This window comes from Lathamus discolor, chromosome 19, assembly GCF_037157495.1.
Source record: "Lathamus discolor isolate bLatDis1 chromosome 19, bLatDis1.hap1, whole genome shotgun sequence".
Lineage (NCBI taxonomy): Eukaryota > Metazoa > Chordata > Aves > Psittaciformes > Psittacidae > Lathamus > Lathamus discolor.
The window spans coordinates 6477397-6498891 of record NC_088902.1 but is presented as its reverse complement, the minus strand read 5'-3'; the positions used below and the strand labels follow the sequence as shown (position 1 = coordinate 6498891).

Sequence of the window (21495 nt, the reverse complement as noted above, 5' to 3'; positions counted from 1 at the left end):
TAAGGGAGTGGAACATCTCCCTTATGAGGAGAGGCTGAGGGAGCTGGGTCTCTTTAGCTTGGAGAAGAGGAGACTGAGGGGTGACCTCATCAATGTTTACAAATATGTAAAGGGTGGGTGTCAGGATGATGGAGCTAGGCTTTTTTCAGTGATATCCAGTGATAGGACAAGGGGCAATGGGTGTAAACTGGAGCATAGGAAGTTCCACATTAACATCAGGAAGAACTTCTTTACTGTAAGAGTGACAGAGCACTGGAACAGGTTACCCAGGGGGGTTGTGGAGTCTCCTACACTGGAGATATTCAAGGCCCGCCTGGACAAGTTCCTGTGTGATGTACTGTAGGTTACCCTGCTCTTGCAGGGGGGTTGGACTAGATGATCTTTTGAGGTCCCTTCCAACCCTTGGGATTCTGTGATTCTGTGATTCTGTGACCAGCAGAGGGAGAGGATGCGGCACATGCGGGGAGGAGCAAGCAAACCTGCAGAGACACCATGGGCACCTTGACCTGAGGGTGCTGGGGGTGATGTGAGCTGCACATGAGCCCAGCAGAGATGGCCCTGGCCTGATGGGGAGGGAAGAGCCTGCTTGGTGCCTCTCAGGTGCAAGGAGAAAACTCAGTGCCCCCTTCACCTCTGGTTCATGTGATGTCTTCAGGCTGCTCTTGACCAGTCCCGAGAGGCCAGGCTCAGGACTGGAGGGGTGCAGCAGGGCAACCTTTGGAGATAAGCAGTGGCTTTGGAAACCTAGTCCCATGTGGGTGCTCTGGAGGTGCGTTTGCAGAAAGCACAGCAAGTACCTGAGACATCATCATTCAAGTGACCCCCCTGGCCCAGTCATAGGGCTGAGAAAAAAGTGGGGGATCCAGCTATTGCCTATAGGGACGTGCAGTGGTGCTGGTGGTGCTGAACCTGTGCCTGTGCCCCTGGCACTGTCCTGGGGTCACATCCGCCCTCCTTTCCCCAGCGCCAGTGTGTGCAGTATGCCCTGAAGGCTCGCCCGCTGCGATGCTACATCCCGAAGAACCCCTACCAGTACCAGATCTGGTATGTGGTCACCTCCTCCTACTTTGAGTACCTCATGTTCTTCCTGATTCTGCTCAACACCATCTGCCTAGGCATGCAGGTAAGGGGCACAGTGCTCACCATGGGTGGTGGAGGGGTGTCCACAGCAGAAGACAGATCAGCTGCCTCCAAGAGAGCTTCTGCGGGGGAGATCTTTCCTACACAGCAAAGTTCACGGTGTGTGTTCAGCACCCCTGGGGCAAAGTGTGGCTGGTTGGATGTGGGGAGCCCAGAGAAGAGGCTGCCTGGGAGAAATTTCCTTTCTGCTGAGCATTGAGAAGTCATAGCCCTGGGAGGGGGTTCTGCATCCAGCAGACACCTCTGAGCTCACAACAGAGGCTGAACCTGCCACAGGCTAACATGGCTCCTTCTGCCTTCTCAGCATTACAACCAGTCTCCAGAAATGAACCATATCTCAGACATCCTCAATGTGGCCTTCACCATTCTCTTCACCCTGGAGATGATCCTCAAGCTCATGGCCTTTAAAGCTAAGGTAAGGGGAGAGCATGGTCCAGAGAGCAGAAGAGGGCCCCAGGCCAGGCGGGGGGGCAGGCCCATTTACCCTGCATGTGGCATCAGTTAAGTACAAGCACCCCCAGACCTCCAAATCCAGAGAACTCCTCATGAGACTCTTGGGGACCCCATGCACAGGACCTGCTCTGGAAGGACTGCTGTTCATCAGGGCTACCCTTGCTAGCCGCATGCAACCCAAGCCAGCCAGCCACTGTTCCCATCTTCAGAGTCATCTGTCATTGGTGTGGCCACCTTGATCTACCCTCCTCATTTCCTACTATTGTAAGACAGGCCCAAACAATTGATTAGAGGGTACAATGTCTGACCATCATCCCTTTTTCCTGGCTCTCGCTGAGGTGCCAGAGGTCACTGGTGATCCTTTTGGTATTCCTCCTTCTGGGAACCAGCATCTCTCTCCTCCTTGATTTAACCCTTGGATGTTCACTCTTCTTCTCTGGCTCTTCCCTAACAGGGCTACTTTGGGGACCCCTGGAATGTCTTTGACTTCCTCATAGTGATTGGCAGCATCATTGATGTCATCCTCAATGAAATTGACGTAAGTGTTGGGCTGCTCCTGCTCCTGCAACACCACTGAAAGCACCCACCTGAAGCTGTGCGCTGTGCCGAGTGCTCATGTCCCCTGAGATCCTATGGAAAACAGTCTACTCACTCAGGACTGGACCACACACAGCAGGAAAAAGGGTTTCCCCAGCTCCCTGCACCCACAGGACACTGCTGTCCCATGCCAGGAGAGGGTCAGGCACATCAAATTGCAAGGCTTTTGTGTGTGTCCCTTTATGCAGGGATCCATCCATATACACATCCTGACTGTGTATGTGTGTATGTGTTTACTATAGACACTCTTCCAGAGCTCAACACCATATAACCTGTGTGGCTGGGTGGCTGCACGCAGTGGCTATATGGGAAAGACTCTGCTGGGAGCATTTTCAGAGCAGTGCTGGGCAGCTAGTGTGCCACTGCCTTTCATAGCACTGAGACATCCACCCCCCATGTCTGGCACTGAAAATGTCCCTCTGCACCAGGAGGTCATGGGCTGTATTTAGCAGATGTGATGGTAACTCTAGAAGCAGCTGTAGGATGGGGTATGTTCTAGATTAACCCTCTCTAGTGACTTTGCATGCTGTCTCCTTGCAGGAACAGGGCTGTGTCTGGCAGAGCTGCTGCCACTGCCACCCCTGTGCACAGTGACCTTCAGCCATTCTCTATGCTGGGGAGGAAAGGGTGTTTAGGGGCCCTTGGTGGCAGTCACCTTCTTCTCTGGAGGGTGGTCTAGGCCTCACAGAGCTGGAGTGAGCAAAACTATTCATTTTCCTCTCCTGTGACAGCAACACGTTCCTCTCTGCACAGTCCTGCACGCTGCTGCTCCTGTCCTCCAGCCTCTGGCCTTCTCAGCCTGGATGAGCTCCCAGATCTCATGCCAGTGCCAGCAGCTTTTATCTGTGACCAGGTCCTTCAAGACTCCATCTTTGGTCCCCCAGCACCTGTGACCTGGTTTCCCATTGTCTGTTGGTTATCATTTCCTAGTGTGCTACCTACTTCACCATCCTGTTGTCATTCAACAATTAAGTTCAAAAGGTGCTTTAGGCACCCTTAGGTGTCACCTTAGGGCAAAGATTTTCAGTCCCTGTGGATCAAGAGACCAGGTCAGCTGGCAGATGCCAAAGTGCTGTTGTGCTTGGCCATGGGCCTGTGGGGATGCGAGGGACATAGGTCAAAGGCACCCAGAGGAGTCCAGTGCCCTGGCTGGGCTGACAGGGACTGATCAGATAGTTGCACTCCTCTGGCAGTGGCAGGACTGTGCAGGAAGGCCAGGCAGGATCTCAAGAAAGGTCCTATATGGCCTGAGCTTCCCTGGTCTCCCCGAAGTCTGAGTGCTGGGGTCACTGAGAACACTGGTCTCCCTCCTAGTCTCCCAAGCTCTTCAGGGGCCTCTGTCACAGGCAGATCTGCTCTGGCAAGTCTCATGCCCCAGTAACCGTCTATGTGCCCTACTGAGATCAGAGCCCCTTGTGGCTGCCTCACCTCTCCTCTGTGTGCTTTTTTTCTCCATCCAGCCCACATCTCCCCCAGCATCACCAGGGTTTCCCAGCCATCTGGTGATGTGGAGGGGGATTAGGGGGCAGGGGGGGAACCTCTCTTACTGGTAAGTCCTCCTTCCTGCTGAGAGGTGAGTGCAAGTTGGGTCTATTACCTCTGGTCCCCAGGGGCTGTTTGTAACCCTTGCACCTATCATAGCTCACCCAGCTGCTGCAGGCTCCAGGGGTGGTGGGTGACACCTTGCAGCAGCCAAGCCATTCCTGGTGGCACCTGGGCACACACCTCTGGTTTGCAAAGTCTGTCCTCTCATGTCTTTCCATTCTACCTCTCTCCTTCTCCTTCATGTCTCTCTGTGTGTGGCTGCCAGGGTGAAGTGGTGGGGAGCGTTGTGCTGTCAGGGGTTCTCTGCTGGCCACCACAGCCAGATCCTCACAGCTCTTCAATCGCAGAATCATAGAATCAACCAGATTGGAAAAGACCTTTCAGATCATCAAGTCCAACCTTCAACCCAGGACTGCCAAGTCCACCATGATCATTGAGTTCCCCCAAAGCCCAGGGGTACTGAGGTGTCTGAGGCAGGAGGTAGGTAGGGATGGGGGCCCCTCTGGCAGTGCTACCCCAGGCTCTAAAGTGTAGGGAGCTGGTAGTGACCATGCTCCTGGGTCACTCCTGCCATGCCTGCCCTGGAAGCTCAGCCCCTTCACAAGTGCCAAACCTCCCGATCTACGCAATGCCTCCTGCAATCACTTGATCTGGTTAGCTTGCCTTCATATCCCACCTGCAGCATCCATGGACCTGACCTAAGAAAGCAAAATTACACAGTCCTGAGGTTTGGCCCAGATTTCCCAGCCCATACGCCCCTGCCCTTGTGATGTGTGTGTCGCAGCAGGGGAGATGCAGTGAGGTACAGAAGTGTGTAAGTCCTTCATGATCACTGTGTTTCCCTGGCATCCATCCACTGCCTCTGTCCTTCAAAAGTCACCTTGTCTGTGAGCCTGAGTGATGGTGGGTCTCTTGTCTGTCCTTCCCCTATGTTCTTCCCATTGTCCCGAGTTTCCATCCCACTCTTTCTGTGTCTTCTTCTTCTGCAACCTCCCTCTCATTTCTGCACCATTTCTCCTGCTGACTTTCTTGTTCTCTTGACAGACTGTTCTTGCATCCAGTGGTGGATTGTACTGCCTCGGCGGAGGCTGCGATAGCATTGTAAATATCAGCTGCATGTGCTTGTGGTGTGCCCCTCTCCACCTCGCTGCCCATGGTCCTGCCAATGTGCCTGTGACTGGTGTTTGCATGTGTCCTGCATGTCCTTAAGGCACACCAGACCCAGCTGCTCTCTCCAGGGTGTAGCTGTCCCCTTTCTGAGAGGGACCTGGGACAAGACACCCCACACAGAAACTCCTTCCCATCTTGAGGTGTGCCAGGCTCTTCCGCAGCCCTCCTGGCTCTATCTGCTGGCCCAGCAGCAACTCACCTCCCAGCACTGTGGTACCTGACCTGAACGGAGCATCTAACAAAGGTGTCTATGGGTGTTGAGGGAAGGACAGTTGGCCTTGGTTTCTTTGACCATTGCCTTGTCTGTGTAAGGCCCGAAGGGATTTGACACTGTTAGCTGGATAAACGGTTAGAGGGGTGTCTACTGCACCATGCCTTCCCCAGGAGCTGCCTGTGTCCCGCAGCTGCTGGCCTTATGTGCTGGTGGCTGAGACCACTAGTGGGATGGGGTTACCTTGGGTTGGCCCACAGAAGCTTGGAAAATGGGGAGGGGCTGGCAGCAAGGTCCCATGTGATGGAGTCTCTTCCCAAGGTTCAAGGACCATGATGCTGGTGACTGCAGAGGGAAAGCTGGCCTGCAGTGGGCACTGCAGACATAGTGCACTGGGGCTTATGAGATGTTTTTGACCACTGTGCTGGGCACTAGGAGAGCGAAAGGCAAAAGAAAGAGGAGTGGGGAGAGGAGATGGTGTTTTCCAGTGCAGTCCTGGGAATTCAGAAATGCCAGACTGGGGAAGATGGAGCTGCTGGGAGGGATGTTCACAGCTGGATTTTGTTGCCCTGAAATAGCTGGGAATAGGTAGGCTGGATGATGGCAGTGAGGGGAAATCAAGTAGCAGCTGAGGGGGCGGTGAGAGAGGCATCCAAGCAGTGATGGAGTCAGGATGGACAGAGGCCTGGCAGAGACCAGGAAGGGCTGCTTATCGTTCCTGGTGGCAGAAGCTGGAGCTGAGGCTGTGCCATGCTGGAGCAACCGAGGGAGCAGGTAAGCAAGCCCCTGGAGTCCCAAGTGGTCCAAGACCAAACCTGGCCCTTTGAGCCCAGGAGCTCAGTTGTACCCAACCCTGGGACATGTCTTTTCGGCCTTCCAAGACAGTAGGCATCATTGCAGGTAGAGGTGACACTTGGCAGCACACCTTCAAAGCCACCTTGCCTTCAATTGCTCCTTTGGTCCATAAAAGCCCAGCTGGGACATTCTCAAACCAGCCTTTCTGTGTGTAAACACCCATCATTAGCCCTTCATGTGCCTGGTGCCTCACCTACAGCTCACCTTACAAATAGAACCTGAGGTGGGAGCATCCCATATGGCACATGCTGAGTGAGAGCCTGAAGGAAACTGGTCCTGTCTGGTGCATGGTGAACAACATAGCTCTCCCAGCGTGCATTTCAGCATGCCTTTCTCCCTGCAGTGTCTCATCCCTCTAACTAAGGGGGTTGTTCTCGTACCCATAACCAGGCATCTGGACCAGCCCAAGGGGTGGAGATGTGAGACCATGGGGCTGGGGAGATGAACTCATTGGGAAGGCTGGTGGGAAAGTACCAGCACATCCCCTTTCAAGTCTGGTCCTCCATGCAGACAAGGGTACCTGGGGGAGCCTTATAACCGTTCCTCCAGGACCTGGATCCCTCCCTGTTGGCCTGGAGGCCGCAGCACCCGCTGTCCTCCTGTGTTGTGCTCTGCATGCAGGACCCTGATGACTCCCGCGTCTCCATCACTTTCTTCCGTCTGTTTCGAGTGATGCGGCTGGTGAAGCTGCTGAGCCGGGGAGAAGGTGTCAGGACCCTCCTCTGGACCTTCATCAAGTCCTTTCAGGTATGTGAGGAGCAGTGCTCCCCTCCCAGACAAGCACATGCCCGGGGCTGGCAGCAAGCTCTGTGATCCACATACTAACTGGGTGAGCAGTCTGTCCTCACCAGGCGAGCAGTCTGTCCTCACCAGGCAGAGGAGGAAAGCTCCAGAGCTGGCAGGAGCACTGAGCCTCAGACTGGACCAGGGCCTTTGTGCTCTGTAGGAGAACATGGCCTGTATGGGTGGGAAGATGCAGGGGATCTCCCTGACACCACCATGTGTCAGAGCAAGCAGGCAGGGTCTGCCTGGGCCCATCAGCCTTTGGCCCATCAAGGATGGGCTCTGCACCCAGAGGGTAGCCCAAGGGTATGCTGCAGGATCTCAGCACACAGCCTCTGAGCCTAGGCAGCTCCCTCAGCCCTGGGCATCCCTGGGTTGTGCTTAGTTTTCATCCCACCTGCAGAGGCATAGTTCTCCTTTGGGTTTTGGCATAAGCCTCCAATGCATGAGAACAGGAGAATGGGACTAGTGGAAGGCGGTTAGAAGAACAGACAACAAGTAAGCTGTTCCCTCCCCACATAGAAGGGCCTGGATTCTGGCCTCATGCAGTAGCTCCAGACCCTACCTCCGGTCCCTGGGTTGTCTTGATGCTGGGTTGATGTCTCATGTGAGCTATGGTCCTTTTGTCGCAGGCTCTGCCCTACGTAGCCCTGCTGATTGTGATGCTTTTTTTCATCTATGCTGTGATCGGGATGCAGGTGAGAGCACAGGGGTGGGATTTGCTGTTGAACAGATGCCCTGAACTTGATGGCATCTGGGGAGGTGGGATGGAGAGGGGTTAGGTCCTCTGCCAGGCACCCCCTGGGACTTTGTACAGGATGGGACCATTTCACCCTGGTCTGCAAGGATGCTTACAGTCCCAGCAGCCTCCTCCCATCCCCAGGCTGCGAACAGGGCAACTGAGCCATACAGCAAATAGCACTCCTGGAGTCAGGGCACAACCTAGACACAATCACCAGCACTTGTACCTGGTTCATAAGACTTTGTCTCCTTGGCCCAGATGATGTGCAGCACAGACAGGGGCATTTTCAGCATAGGCAGAAATGTCCAAGGAGCCCCAGAGCACCCACACCCTGGTCTCGTTCTCTTTTGGGCATACCCAAAGCCTAGTAAACAGGAGGAAGAGGACCTCAGGGCTACTCTGGAGGGTGGACAATGCCTGAGAAAGGGTAGTGGGGACCTGACAGTGTGATTTACAGATGTTTGGGAAGATCGCCATGGTGGACGGGACCCAGATCAACCGAAACAACAACTTCCAAACCTTCCCACAGGCTGTTCTGCTGCTCTTCAGGTCAGTCTTGGCTTGGTGAGCAAGCAGCTCCACAGGCAGAGTCAGCATGGGAGCCCACCAGCTCAGAGTGAGGGAGACCAGCACGGCCATAGCTGATTTCTTTCCTGCCCTACAGAAAAATCTCTTGCAGCAGTGGCAGCATTTCAGGAGTGGCTCTTGGTTGGCAGCATTTCAGGAGTGGCTCTTGGTTTGCTTGATGTGGCTGAACTGCAGAAGGGCACTTGAGGGTTTCTATTCTGAATGCTTCTTTCTCAGACTGGATTTTAATTCATAGAATCATAGAATGGTTTGGGTTGGAAAGGACCTTAGGATCATCCAGTTCCAACCCCCTGCCATGGGCAGGGGTGTCCCACACAGACCATGTCACTCAAAGCTCTGTCCAGCCTGACCTTGAGTGCTGCCAGGGATGGGGCAGCCACAGCTTCTCTGGGCACCCTGTGCCAGTGCCTCAGCACCCTCATAGTAAAGAACTTCTTCCTTAGATCTAACCTGAACTTCCCCAGCTTAAGTTTAAACCCATCACACCTTGTCCTATTAATTTGTGAATTGTGAGGAAACTCAAGAGGAAGCAAGGGCTCAGTCCAAGGCTTTCCTTGACTCCAAACACTCTGGAGCTCACTGTGAAGCTTCTAAAAGCAGACTCCCCACAGCAGCACAGCAAGGCCAGAATCCTCACTGCTCCTTTCCAGTGGTTCTCTGTTCCCCCCTGTGCTGAGATGGCCACAGCACACCCTGTATGCCCAGCTCCTGCCCAGGGCAGTCAGAGACCAGCACGCATCCCCTCTGCTCAGGTGTGCCACTGGTGAGGCCTGGCAGGAGATCCTGCTGGACTGCAGCTATGGCAAGCTCTGTGACCCTGAGTCAGACTTCAACGAGGGCGAGGAGTACACCTGTGGCACCGGCTTTGCCTACTTCTACTTCATCAGCTTCTACATGCTCTGTGCCTTCCTGGTATGTGACCTCCCATGGGGCTCCCTTCTGCACCCCCATCCTGGCCCTGAGCAGCCCCTGGTGTTGAGTCAACCTTGCATCTCACTGGGCTGAGCCCACAGCACCCTCTTCCTAGGAGCATCATAGAATGGTTTGGGTTGGAAAGGACCTTAAGATCATCCAGCTCCAACCCCTGCCACGGGCAGGGACCCCTTCCACTGGAGCAGCTTGCTCCAAGCCCCTCTGTCCAACCTGGCCTTGAGCACTGCCAGGGATGGGGCAGCCACAGCTTCTCTGGGCACCCTGTGCCAGTGCCTCAGCACCCTCACAGGGAAGAGCTTCTTTGTGATATCTAGCCTGAACAGATCATCCCCAGCCCATCTCGCAGCCATGCTGTAAAGCCGGCACCACACTTCTGTGAGACCCAAGATCTCCCATTACTTTCTTCCCACAACCCCCCTGTGCTGCCATCCACGTGTTGGCTCTTGCAAGGGCAGAGAGGGAAGATGTGCCCTGTGCCTGCTGCAGCCTGTCTCCTCGGGTGGGAGGCCCATCCCTGCATGGGCTGACCCACAGCACCACCTGGCTTCAAGGGATCCCAAACCCCTCCTCCCAAACATTTCTGCCTGTGTTTTCCCATGGCTCTGCCCAGAGTGCTTGGCCCTGTCCTAACCTGCACCTTTCACGTTCCTCAGATCATTAACCTCTTTGTAGCTGTCATCATGGACAACTTTGACTACCTCACACGTGACTGGTCCATTCTTGGGCCCCATCACCTGGATGAGTTCAAACGGATCTGGGCTGAGTACGACCCCGAGGCCAAGTAAGTGACAGGGGATGAGTGGCATGGAGGGGATCTCCTGGGGTGTGATGCCCTGGGATACACATGGCAGTGTGAGCTGTGGCACTCCAAGAGTTATAGCCCATCTCAGAGGTGGATGTAGACTTGCCAGCATATTCCACGGCTGATATAAGCCATCAGGATGTTTGGAGACACAAGGCTTCCCGTCCTCTCTTCACCCAGCCCTGGTGATGCTGCAAACTTTTATCATGCCACTGGACACCTTTATCTGTAGCCCAGTGCAGTGGGGAAGTGTAGGGATTACTACAATAGGAGTTAAGGGAAGGGTAGGGATTTGCCCACTGCAAGAGCATGGACCGGGCCACAAGGGTTGAACTCATGAGCCCCTGCCTGAACTGCTGTCCCTGTGTCTGCCACTACACTGCTGATGCAGTTTGTTGCCTCTGCAGGGGCAGAATCAAACACTTGGATGTGGTGACTCTGCTGAGACGTATCCAGCCCCCTCTGGGCTTTGGGAAGTTCTGTCCACACCGTGTAGCGTGTAAGGTAAGAGCCAAGGGGGTGGTGGGGTGTGAGGGCACAGGGACACCTTCCCCAACCTGTCTGCATCCTCCCCAGGGAGCTGAGGGTGCCAGTCCAGCCAGCTTCCTGGTGCCATGGTTTATACACATGTTCTGACCTCTCGTGTTGAATGGAGGAGTGTATTCTGGGGGCAAGGAGAGGTGCTGTCAACATGCGTAGAGCTGATGTGTTTCAGGCTCCTGAAGATAAGGACTTGCCTGTGTTCACCCCCACACTGAGGGGCATGGCGGTGGGCTGGTCTCTGCCCAACCCGGAGCCCTCAGTGCAGGGGGACTCCCAAGCCATGATGGGAATGTCCCACATCTCCATCTGGTACAGGAGGACAGTGCTCAGCCTGAGTACCCAGCCATGTCAACTGGGCTGTGGAAGTTTGTTTCCAAGGGCTGACAGCACTGAGGGAGCTGGAAACACTGGCTCTGTAGGAGCCATGAGTTCACTTTTCCCAGCTCATTCTGCACAAATCCAGAGCCTGTGTGAGTTTCAAGTGTAACCCACATGGGCAGGGCCTCAGGCACTGCTGTAAACCAGGAGGGATCCCCAGAGCCCTCACAACAGGCTGGGGTGCTGTTTAGGTGGTGGAGCGCAATGCAGAATGACTCCTATCTCCCTGGGAGCAATGCTGGGTCTCTTCCTGGCTGGTTGTTTAGAAAAGGAGGCTCAGAGGAGACCTTATCACTCTCTACAACTACCTGAAAGGAGGTTGTAGCGAGGTGGGGTCAGTCTCTTTCCAGTAGCAAGTGACAGGATGTGAGGAAACAGCCTCAGATTGCACCAGGGGAGGTTTAGACTGGGTAGGAGGAAAAACTTCTTTGCTCAAAGTGATGTCTGGCATTGAAACAGGCTACTCAGGGCAGTGGTGGAGTCATCATCCCTGAAGGTGTTTAAAAGACATGTAGACAAGGCCCTTAGTGACATGGTTTAGTGGTGGCCTTGGCAGTGCTGGGTAAATGGTTAGACTCAATGAGCGGAAAGGTCTTTTCCAACCTAGACAATTCAACAACTTTGTGATTTCCTCCCATGGCAGCAGTGGGTTATTTCTACAGATGTGCCCTGGCTCTCACCTCACCTTGGTCTGGTTTAGCTGCCTGCTTTGGATGAGTGGTGTTGGTCTTGCAGAGCCCCACTGGGCAGGGAGGGTAGAGCTGGGAGGGCTCCTTGGCCAGCAGCTCGGTACCCCAAGAAGAGCCTTTACTGGGTAACGTGGCTGCCCTGTGGCCAGGCCAGACTGTGTGTCTGCAGGGACCTGCCAGCTTCGTGCTCTGCTGCTTGGGCTCACAGTTGTTGGTTTGCTGTGCAGCGTCTGGTGTGCATGAACATGCCCCTCAACAGCGATGGCACTGTCACCTTCAATGCAACTCTCTTTGCACTGGTGAGGACAGCCCTCAAGATCAAGACAGAAGGTAAGGGATGTTCCTCTCTGCCTCTACAGCCTGACTGGGGGGACACTCTCCTTGTGCTGCAAAGTGCTGGTTACACATCATCCCCCACTCCATCCAGGGATCTTGGAGCACTTACCCATGGGGCTTAGACCTCTGGTGCAACCGTTGGCTTCATGTTCATTATCTCACTGGGCTAGAGACCATGGGCACATGCATGGGGCTGCTCAGACAAGGTTTGGAGGATATTACTAGTTGCAGCCCTGAACAGAACCAATTCCACAGCTCAGAAGTAGTTCTGACCCTGTTCCTGGCCCTGCCGCAGCTACTGTGTGTAGTCTGACCTTCCCCTGCCCTTGGCATAGCACCACCCATCCAGTTGTGCATTTCTCCATGTATTTAGAATCTCAAATTGAAATTTATGAATTCCCGAGTTTAGCTCTACTGGGGATGAGTTGTTTTCACCCTCTTCCTTGACAGCAACATGGTTTGCAAAGCCCTGCTTTGGGAAGATGCTACAACAGCTTGTTTCCATGCCTGTGGGTTAGACAGTACCACACAAGCAGCTCTATGGCTGGGCTAGCAGCTCTGGCAGGAGGTGAGGCTGGGCAGTGGTGGGGTTGGAGTCCTCCAGCAGCGTGGTATGAGGTGACAACATTTCCCCATAACTGGAGTGGGGAATGTGGCCTCCAGCACAGTGGTGGCAGCTCTGGAAGGAGCACGTGAGATCCCAGAGCATGCATGGGGACAGACTGGAATTGCAGGTGAACAGGAATGGTAAACCCTGTGTAACACCAAAGGGGAGGTTGAAATCTGTTGTTGATCACCAGAACAGAGACAGTGACGCTGATGTTCTACCCATTTGTTAGGTGTGACTCTATAGTTAAAGTCTTTCTGCTAAAACCAAAGCCTTATTCTTACAAAGCTAATTCTTGTTGGGTGGGGAGGCTAGAGAGAAGCGGTCACACTCTGGAGGAGTCTGGCCAGGTTTTCCCATCCTTTGTCTTCAGTTATGTTCATGTTCCTCTCTGAATGATCTGCTCTTTTCTCGCAGGTAACTTTGAGCAGGCCAATGAGGAGCTCAGAGCCATTATCAAAAAGATCTGGAAGCGAACCAGTATGAAGCTCTTGGACCAGGTTATCCCACCTATTGGAGGTGCGTTACCTGGCGGTACTTCCCAGAGGGGCAGAACAACACTTGGTTGAGGTCTCAGCTGCTCTGACAACTCAGAGCCTTGTGATAGGCAGTATCCTCATGTTGGTTTCCTCCCCTCCAGATGATGAGGTGACAGTGGGCAAATTCTACGCTACTTTCCTCATCCAAGAGCATTTCAGGAAGTTCATGAAGCGCCAGGAGGAGTATTATGGGTACCGGCCCAAGAAGAACCCTGTGGAGATCCAGGTTGGTAGCATTAAGGTGGTGGTGGAGGGGTGACACCCTTCTTGGGGGCAGGCAGCATGTGAAGGGGAGCTGTGGGAAAGCTTCCCGCAGGGAAGAGGCTTTCCCCAGCTCAGGAAAGTCCAGGGTGACTTATAAGAGCTGCAATAAACATAAGGACTTCTGGAAATGAGGTGGCCCCACGTGAACCAGTGCTGAACTGGCCATGAGCACTGAGGATCACCTGAGTCTCCAGGGTGCAGGTGACTCCAGAAACAAAGGAGATTTTGACTCCCTGCCCTGCTGACTTTGGCTGGAGAGAGGGCTCAGCAGATGCCTTACGAAGATCTGGAAGCCCCCACCACAGACCAGTGTCTGGGCTGAATGCTGCTCATCCGGGCCCTTCTCCACCTACTCTTCTCCATTCCCAGGACCTTCTCCCTTTCCCCATCTTAGCAGTGTCATGGATAGTTCTGTGTGCCTGGTGCTTTCTATACCATGTCTCATTGCCAGGTGCTACATCAGGTGGAGAGGGGTTGACCAGGACCACTGCAGTCAGAGAAGCCTGCACAGTAGCTCTGAAGGATGCTGTCAGGGTGGGATGGGATGTCCCTAGCTTCTCCTAACCCTACAGGGAGGAAATCACTTGTGGAGATAAAAGACCAAAAGTGCAAGGCAAGGAAAAGAGCCAGGCCCCAGATGAGGTATCTCAGATCAGGGTCAAAGCCACAGCTACCCCTTGGGCGTCACCAGTGCAACTCTTCATCAGGCTGCTCATAGCACACGCCTCTGTGGGACAGCATTAGCCTGGAAGTTCTTTCACCAAGCACAGAGCCAGGCAATTGCAGGGCCACTGATGGCCTGTCCCCGGTAGGAGACCATGGTTTACCAGGTGAGCATGCTCCATCATGTTTCCCTCTCCAGAGCTCAAGGTAAGAGGGCTGGTGGGGCCAGGCCACATCCAGCCATGCCTTCTTTTGTCCCCACCAGGCTGGACTGAGGAGCATTGAAGAAGAAGCTGCTCCTGAAATCCGTCGGGCCATTTCTGGGGACCTGACTGCTGAAGAAGAGCTGGAAAGAGCAATGGTGGAAGCTGCCATGGAGGAAGGGATATACAGGGTGAGTACAGCCCTCAGGTCCCATCTGACCCGCTTTTTGGACGTGCTGGTGGTGGGACAGTACAGCTACCAGCAGCTGGAGGACAGTCTGCAGAGGTGAACCTCACCAGGAAACTCAGTGTAGACTACAAGGATGGATCTGCACTTCTGTCTCCCTGAACATCAGGATATCTTCCTTGATTCATCCTGAGCAACCTGCTCCCTGACTCAGTTTCCCCTCTCTAAAAGGACCCTGCAGGGCGGTGCTGAATGCTTACCCATGGTGTGGAAGGCCCCATTCACACCTTCTCACAGGCCAATGCAGGACACCTCAGGTGTCATCAGCACCAGAGCAGGAGCAGTTTCACTTCCCGTTCCCTGGAAGCCTTTGGGACAGGCTGGGCAGCTGTGGTGCTGCACTTCCTTCTGTCCAGAGGTGTCACTGGCTCTGGCTGTCCCCCGGAGGTGGCAGGATTTGTCATGCACAGGGCTGGCTCTCATCCCAGTGCTGCTGATGACCATCACTGCTCAGTGCCTCAGTTTCCCCACCTGGGAAACTTCCAAAGAAGCTGTGCACTCTGCAAGGCCTGAGCAGAAAGATGGGCAAAGAGGCTGCTGTTCCCACAGGCGTTCTCAAATGTCTCCTCCCATGGGAATGGCCCAAGAGCTCCAGGCCTCCCCTGATGCCCTCCCTGTTGCTTGCAGAGGACTGGTGGCCTGTTTGGCCAAGTCGACAGCTTCCTGGAGCCCAGCAGCCCCCTGCAGCCACACGTGGCCAGCCAGAGGCCCCTGCAGTTCTCAGAGGTGGGCAGCGAGGACCTCGACTCCCCTGTGTTCCTCGATGACTTCCCTCAGGAAGGCAACACCAATGTCAACAATGCCAACAGAAACAACTGGCTGGAGGGGTAAGGGCTGGGGAGCCTCGTGTGGGCAGAGCTGGGCTGTGCCTGGCAGTTCCCGGGGGGCTATGCTCCATGTTGGTCTTGCCCAGGGTTCTGCATGGATGGGTAAGGTCTGGAGAAGTTTCTGAGTTGCAGACTTGGGGAGGAATTAACTGCTGGCCGTGGAAGTGGCTCCATGGACACAGCAGCTTTGTGCTCACAGCCCTTGGGGTGTGAACCAGGGTCCAGGCAAGGGAACAGGAAGAGCAGGCACCCTTTGCTGGTTCCTGTACCCCAGCCTGGCACACCTAGAGGTGTCCCCAGAACATACAGGGTAGCTCCAGGGCTGGTGTGTAGCTCTGCATGGCAGCATGTGTGACTTCCTATGTACCCTTGTCCTTCCCGTCACCCCATGTTGGTGCCATGAGGGTCCAGGTGGACAGCAGGGCTCCAAGGATCACAGAAATTACCTTTCTCTGAGTGCCAAGGCACAGGTAGGGGCCACCAGCACCAGCCTGGTCACAGGTACAAGGGACAGGGGTTATCCTACTTCTTGGAATCTCTACATGGTTCATCTGTCCCAGATGCCCCCACAGCTGCATTTCCCAGGGTGGAGAAGGTGGGGAGAGCTGCACCCCAGGGTGGAGCTGGGGTCGGTACACGGTCCTGCTCAGGCTGACCCACTTGCTGCCCTTGCCAGGATGGAGTACGAGGATGAGGTGCTGAGGAGGACAGTGCCAGCAGCACCCAAGCATCCAGTGTGGGGTGAGTTTCAGCATCGTTCCTCTTCTATGGGATCTGGACTAGCCCAAGGGCCAGGGTAGGGGATGATCGCAGCAGACCCCAACAACTTGGGGGTTAGCTGAGAGGCACTAGCACAGCAAGACCTCTCTGGGGAGCTCCATGAGACCCTCCTTCCACCTTTCCACCCTCCAGGGTGACAGAACATGGAGCCAGTGCTTGGGCTGGGGGAGGACTGGCCACCCCTGGGCAGTAGGGCCACAAGATTGTCTTCATTTCCACAAACAGGGACTTCTCCTTCCCAACCATGAGTAGCCAGCAAAGAGCAGTGGGCAGGCACTGGGACTTCAATTCGTCCTAAACTCTGAAACCCCTTAGTTCTCAGCTCTGGGTGGCAGTGGTGTCCTTGTTCTTGTGCCCATCTGATGTCCCCTCCTTTCCCTCTCCCAGAGTGCAACCACCCCTCACCCATTGAAAAGCTGCAGCGGAGACCAAGCAGGAGGCGAGGAGAGGCCGCCTCTGGGAGTCATCCATCATCGGGCCTGCACTTTCTCCCCCAGGAGGTAAAGAGGACAATGTATATCCAGAGACAGCAATGGGGACATGGATGAACGTCCCTCCTCTCCTGGGAAAGGCTGTCACAGACATGCTGGGGAGGAGCTGCTCTCTAGGGCTCCCCACCATGAAACCAGCTTTGCTGGAGCTTTCCTTTCTCACTAGCATTGAGAAGAAGCTGGGCCCCCACCACAGGGTGCTCATCCAAGCAGGGACAGGATAAAGCAGCATCTCCTGGCTGCTCCAGAGCCAGGGAGAAAAAGGGGATGGATCAGGTTTGCTCGCACACTGCCCTGGCTGCCCTTGGCTGGTGTGGGAGTGTGTGTCTAGGCTGGGGACAATACCTACAGCCCCCCGCCACAAACATGAGAGAGATTTCCATGGGCATTGTCCAAGCCCAGGCTGCAGCTATTTGCTCCTCTCACCCAGCAGCCTGGAGAGGACGGCACAGTGACGGGAGCAGTGTCCAGCTCAGAGCACCAGTGGGGTGAAAACAGTGACCCGAGTGCATCCTCCACCCCCGCCATCACCTTCCTCATTCAGGAGGTAAGGCAGGGGCAGTGGGAAAGGCAGGGATGAAAGGGGCTGGCAGGGGTGCCATGCTCATACCAAGCTGGGAGGTTGCAGGAGCAAAGCTTAGCTATGAGGGCGAGCACAGAGGGCAGCAAGCACATGAGGTGAGGGTGGGTTGTGTGCACCCAGGGACACCTCTACAGACTGAAGACACATCAGGCTCTGATCCTGTCCTCTGCTGCAGGCTCTGATCTCCGGGGGCCTCACAGCTCTGGCCCATGACCCAACCTTCGTAGCAGTGACGAGGGACGAGATGGCAGCCAGCAGCCAGCTGGAGGTGGATGAAGTGGAGAAAGCAGCTGTGGAACTGCTAAAGGGAAGAGAAACACTTCAGGGTACAAAAGCTAGCTCTGCCCCTCAGGACACCTCAGTCACATCACCAGCCAGCTCCCCAGAGCTCAAAGCAGCCCCTTCCCAAAAGACCATTGCTGCCACTCTCCTGTGATCCACAAGCACACATGGTCCCTTCGGAAGCTTGCAGGGGGTTATTGGAGTAATGCCACACTGCTTCCCCTCTGCCTGGGGTCCTGGTAGGCTCTGTCCATCTGCAGGAGGATTTTGGGGCTGGGTCTCCAGGATGCTGGTGCAGGACAGGACAAAGTTGTGCCAGCAGGGTCTTGCAAGAGCTGGACAGGTCATTAAAGTGTTCCTGCTGTGTGACTCCATGGATCCACCTTGTCCCCTCCTTCTTCAGCCATCCTGCCTGTACAGCCTGTGCCTAGCCTGTTCCTAGCCCTGTGTGGGAAGGGGAGCTACATAGGTGAGAACCAGAGCTGGCAGCAATTCATGGGGCAGCCTCCAGTCCCCATGCACAGGGAGGTCTGTCCCTACTCCAAAGTGCTCATGTCATGACTGTCAACAAGGCATTTTGAGAGCAGTAGCAGGATCTGGAGGGGTCTCATGGTATCTCAGCAGCTGGACCCAGCATCCTTATGTCTCTGCTGGAGCCTATTTCTCCTCCTTGCAGACAAGGAGGACTTGGGCAGATGCTGGAAGCATCTTCCAGGCAGGAAGCCTAGGGGGCTTCTTGGCTCACTCTCCCAGCTGAGTATGGGGCAGAGGCATAAGAGCATGTCCAGGTCAGTGCAGCAGCCCTGGGTCTAACCAAGGGGAGAGTTGGCCACTGCAGTGTGATTTGTGTCACCAGATATCTCTAAACACCACTCTTGGGCTTGGGCACCCACTGATGAGCCTGGCCCACAGGAGGGTCTCACACATCTTCCGAACAACTCCACTGCTTTGCAAGGGACAGGCCAGAGACGCGAAGGGAAGCACAGCATTTTACCAGAGCTGCCTACACATTGTCCATTATGTCTGTTAGCACATAGCAACTGAGGTTATTCCTCTCCAGGAATAAGTCTGCCATGGGGTTTTGTTTTACAGACCTCAGTGGCCCAGGCACTGAGCACTGGGGCAGCCCCATCTCCCCAGGCCATCTCTTTGCTGGGATCTTGCTCTAGAGGTTCCCCAGCCCAGACAAACTGGGGAAATGCATGTCTCTTTCTTGCCTAATATATAGTAAAATGCAGCAAAGTGATGGGTCCTGGGGGAGGTGTGAAGCCTGCCTGCTTTCCAGCCGGGCATTTATTTGTTAACTTAATAAAAGGCAAATGGCTGTTGCTGAACTCCAGCTGCAGCCTGAGCGCGGGAGAGCCCATCTTGTGCAGGGAACATGGCAAGGCTGAGAGCTGCACTGGGGCTGACTTGCCCCAAACTGGGATCTGGAGGGTGTTTCTTGAGTTAATTTCTAGCTGAACTGCGGGACAAATCTGGGTTGTGACACAGCTGGCACAAGGGTGGCAGTAGGAAGATCAGGCCAGAAACACCATGCCATGATCGGTGGCCCTCTCTGCCTGGAGCTTTGGTGGGGAAGGGTCCTGAGCTGCTCTCCAGTACAGCCTGATAGAGCCCTGGCACAGCTCTGGTACAGCTCCAGTATGGCCCAGAACAGTCGGGTACAGTCCTGTACAGCTCAGTACACCCTGGAACACCCTGGCACCATCCCAGGATGGTCTGGAACATCCTGGCACACACACAGCATGGTCCAGTACTGCCTTGTACAGCCCGGAACACCCTGGTTACAGCACAGGACAGTCTGGTACAGCACTGATACAGCGCCATAGCCCAGCACACCTCCGGTACTGCTCGGTACAGCCCTGAACCGTCCTGTAGAGCCCAGCACATCTGCAGAACAGCCCAGTACAGCTCTGCACAGCCCGGAATGCCCTGGCACAGCCTCAGTACGGCCCGGAACGGCCCGGAACACTTTGGCACGGCCCCGGTACGGCCCGGTACAGCCGGGTGCAGCCCCGTACGGCCCGAAGCGCCCTGCACAGCCGCTGCCCACCCGCGCACAGGCCGGAGCGGGGCCGCGGGCCCGGCAGGGGGCAGCAGGGCCCGGCGGGTGAGGGAATGAGAGCGAGCGCGGGCGTGCTCGTGCTCGTGCTCGTGCTCGTGCTCGTGCTCGCGCCGTTTCCCCGCGCGTCCGCGTTCCGGCGGTGCGGGCGGGGGGAGGGGGGGGCGTGTCCCCGCGCCCCGCCCCGCCCCGCACCTGGGGCCGCTCCCCCCCCCGCCCCCCCGATCCCGTTCCCCCCCCTCAGCGCCGCGGATGCTCTTGGGCAGCGGCGGTCGCGGTGCGCGGCTCGCGGGGCCATGGCGGCTCCGGACAGCTGCGTGAAGGTGGCCGTGAGGTGAGCGCCGGGGCTGCGGGGGGGAGGGGGGATCCTGGGGCTGCCGCTGCGTGTGCTGGGCGAGGGGCGGGGGGGTTGCGGATGCCCGAGTCGGTGCTGCCCAGCCCCCGGGCACTGAGTCTCCCCCATCGGGGTCGGGTTTTGCCTCCCCAGTCCCACCGTTATCCTCCCCATTCCGCATTGCTCTGGGGCTGCCGCTCGCCACCCCGCTGGCGGTGCCCTCTCGCTCCCTTTCCTGAGGACGGGGGGGCGACCTAGGAGTCCCAGACCCCTTCACCTGCAGAGCTACTGTCGCTCAGCGTTTGCAGCTCGGCAGCCCTGGGCTGTGTAGCGGGTGAATTTGGACCCCTCTGCTGTCAGGCGAGATAAGGGAGGTATGGGGGGTCCCTTCCTCCCCTCCCCGGGGTGTTAGGGAACGATGCGGCATCTCTGTGTCCTTTGTGCTGACTTCGGGCTGGGAACAATGCGCCTTCCGCATCGTGCACCTCGATGAAGGACTTGCCGGCGGCATCTACTTCACGCGTGGGTCCGGAGGGCAGCTGGAGGGGGGGGGCAGCTCATGCATCGCCCGCAGAGCCTCACGGGCTGTGCGGGAGACCGGGGGGGGTGCTCTTTGTTAGCGCCGTGCCAGGCTGGGTGTATTCTGTGCACAGCCGCTGGGGTCCCGCAGACCGGCGGCGTTTTGCTCCTCTCTGCCCCAAGAGGAAGGAGCCCCCGGGGGAAGGGGGGTCCGAACCCACGGGAGAGGGGGCCCCGTCACGACCGAAGCTTCTTGAGGAAGGGACCGTGCGGCTTCCCCGCTCGCACCGCGCCTGGTCCTGGTTCTGGTTCAGCCGTGTATTCCGGACAAGCGTGAGCCGAGCCCGGCCCGGCCTCGGCGCCCCGAGACCCAGAGCACGGTGTCGGCGTGGGGCTGGCAGGGGGCAGGACCGCGTCACCGCGGGGTCACGACTCGGTAGGACCAGCTCCACACCGTTACACCGGCCACCCCCCGCCGGGCTGTGCCTGCCTTGTCCGGCACCTTGGGGCAGGGGGTGACCTGGGCAGGACCCTGTCCCCACACCCCTGATGGCATGAGGCAGATTGGGGTGCTGCTGGCAGGCTGTGGGGGGCTGCCTTAGTCCTCAGAGGGGGATTTGCAGATTCTTGGACCCTGCCTACATGGGTAGAGAGAGAGCACAAAAGATGCTTGGTGCAGCGTCAATGATGGAGGGAGGGAGAGATGGGTGTGTGCTCATGCATGTCTCCGTGTATGTGCATACATGTGTGCATGTCTGTGTTGCTGTGCACACGTGTGTGTGCACCAGGATGTATCCCAGAGCTGCCTGCCTGTCCAGTCTTCGTCGTCTTGGAAGCAGGTGGTGGTTATTTTCTGCCTTGCTCCATTCAAGAGGCTGAGAATCGGAGCCAGGCTGTGGGTTTAAACGATGGGGGAGCTGCAGAGGAGGTGGCAGTGTCCCCATTGTGTGGCTGCTGCTGGGGTGCCTTTGCAAGGGCAGGGCTGGGCTGTGCCAAGGCAAGGGTGTCCGTGCCAGGACACTGACCTGGGAACTGAGTGATGCCAATGGCGGGAGGTGGAGATTTCCTGCTGGCCAGACTCTTCCCATTTTCCATCCTGCATTTCTGTCAGGATGAAGCCTTTTAACAAAGGCCTGGCTCAAGGCCGGGGTTCCTTTTGCCTCGGAGATGGGGTGGGTGCTGCTGTTCATGGTGGTTGTGGAGGCATCTGCCAGCAATGGGGTCGAGGACTGTCCAGTACACAGGTAGTGGATCGTGACCAGGAGGTGACTTCAGTATGCAGCATTGCAGTGGGGCTGGGGTGCCCATAGCGAGGATATGTAATGG

The 21495-nt window shown here is 56.2% G+C and overlaps 2 protein-coding genes across 5 annotated transcripts in view; both read left to right on the top strand.

The window, feature by feature from the left end:
* The window catches only part of CACNA1S (calcium voltage-gated channel subunit alpha1 S), a 43992-nt gene extending 26367 nt beyond the window's left edge, over nt 1-17625 (top strand). The window contains exons 26-44 of the mRNA XM_065698388.1: nt 965-1123; nt 1445-1555; nt 2048-2131; nt 4780-4836; nt 6593-6718; nt 7387-7452; nt 7954-8045; nt 8837-8996; nt 9671-9798; nt 10227-10323; nt 11657-11759; nt 12790-12891; nt 13013-13137; nt 14104-14232; nt 14916-15115; nt 15792-15856; nt 16283-16395; nt 16817-16933; nt 17145-17625. Of these exons, the coding sequence (XP_065554460.1) occupies nt 965-1123; nt 1445-1555; nt 2048-2131; nt 4780-4836; nt 6593-6718; nt 7387-7452; nt 7954-8045; nt 8837-8996; nt 9671-9798; nt 10227-10323; nt 11657-11759; nt 12790-12891; nt 13013-13137; nt 14104-14232; nt 14916-15115; nt 15792-15856; nt 16283-16395; nt 16817-16933; nt 17145-17405 (2295 nt within the window). The 3' untranslated portion in view covers nt 17406-17625. The remainder of the gene's footprint in view (nt 1-964; nt 1124-1444; nt 1556-2047; nt 2132-4779; nt 4837-6592; nt 6719-7386; nt 7453-7953; nt 8046-8836; nt 8997-9670; nt 9799-10226; nt 10324-11656; nt 11760-12789; nt 12892-13012; nt 13138-14103; nt 14233-14915; nt 15116-15791; nt 15857-16282; nt 16396-16816; nt 16934-17144) is intronic.
* A 1934-nt stretch (nt 17626-19559) lies between these two features.
* The window catches only part of KIF21B (kinesin family member 21B), a 39758-nt gene continuing 37822 nt past the window's right edge, over nt 19560-21495 (top strand). For all 4 annotated transcript variants that reach the window (XM_065698391.1, XM_065698390.1, XM_065698392.1 and 1 more), the window contains exon 1: nt 19560-19650. In XM_065698391.1, the coding sequence (XP_065554463.1) occupies nt 19613-19650 (38 nt within the window). In that variant the 5' untranslated portion in view covers nt 19560-19612. The remainder of the gene's footprint in view (nt 19651-21495) is intronic.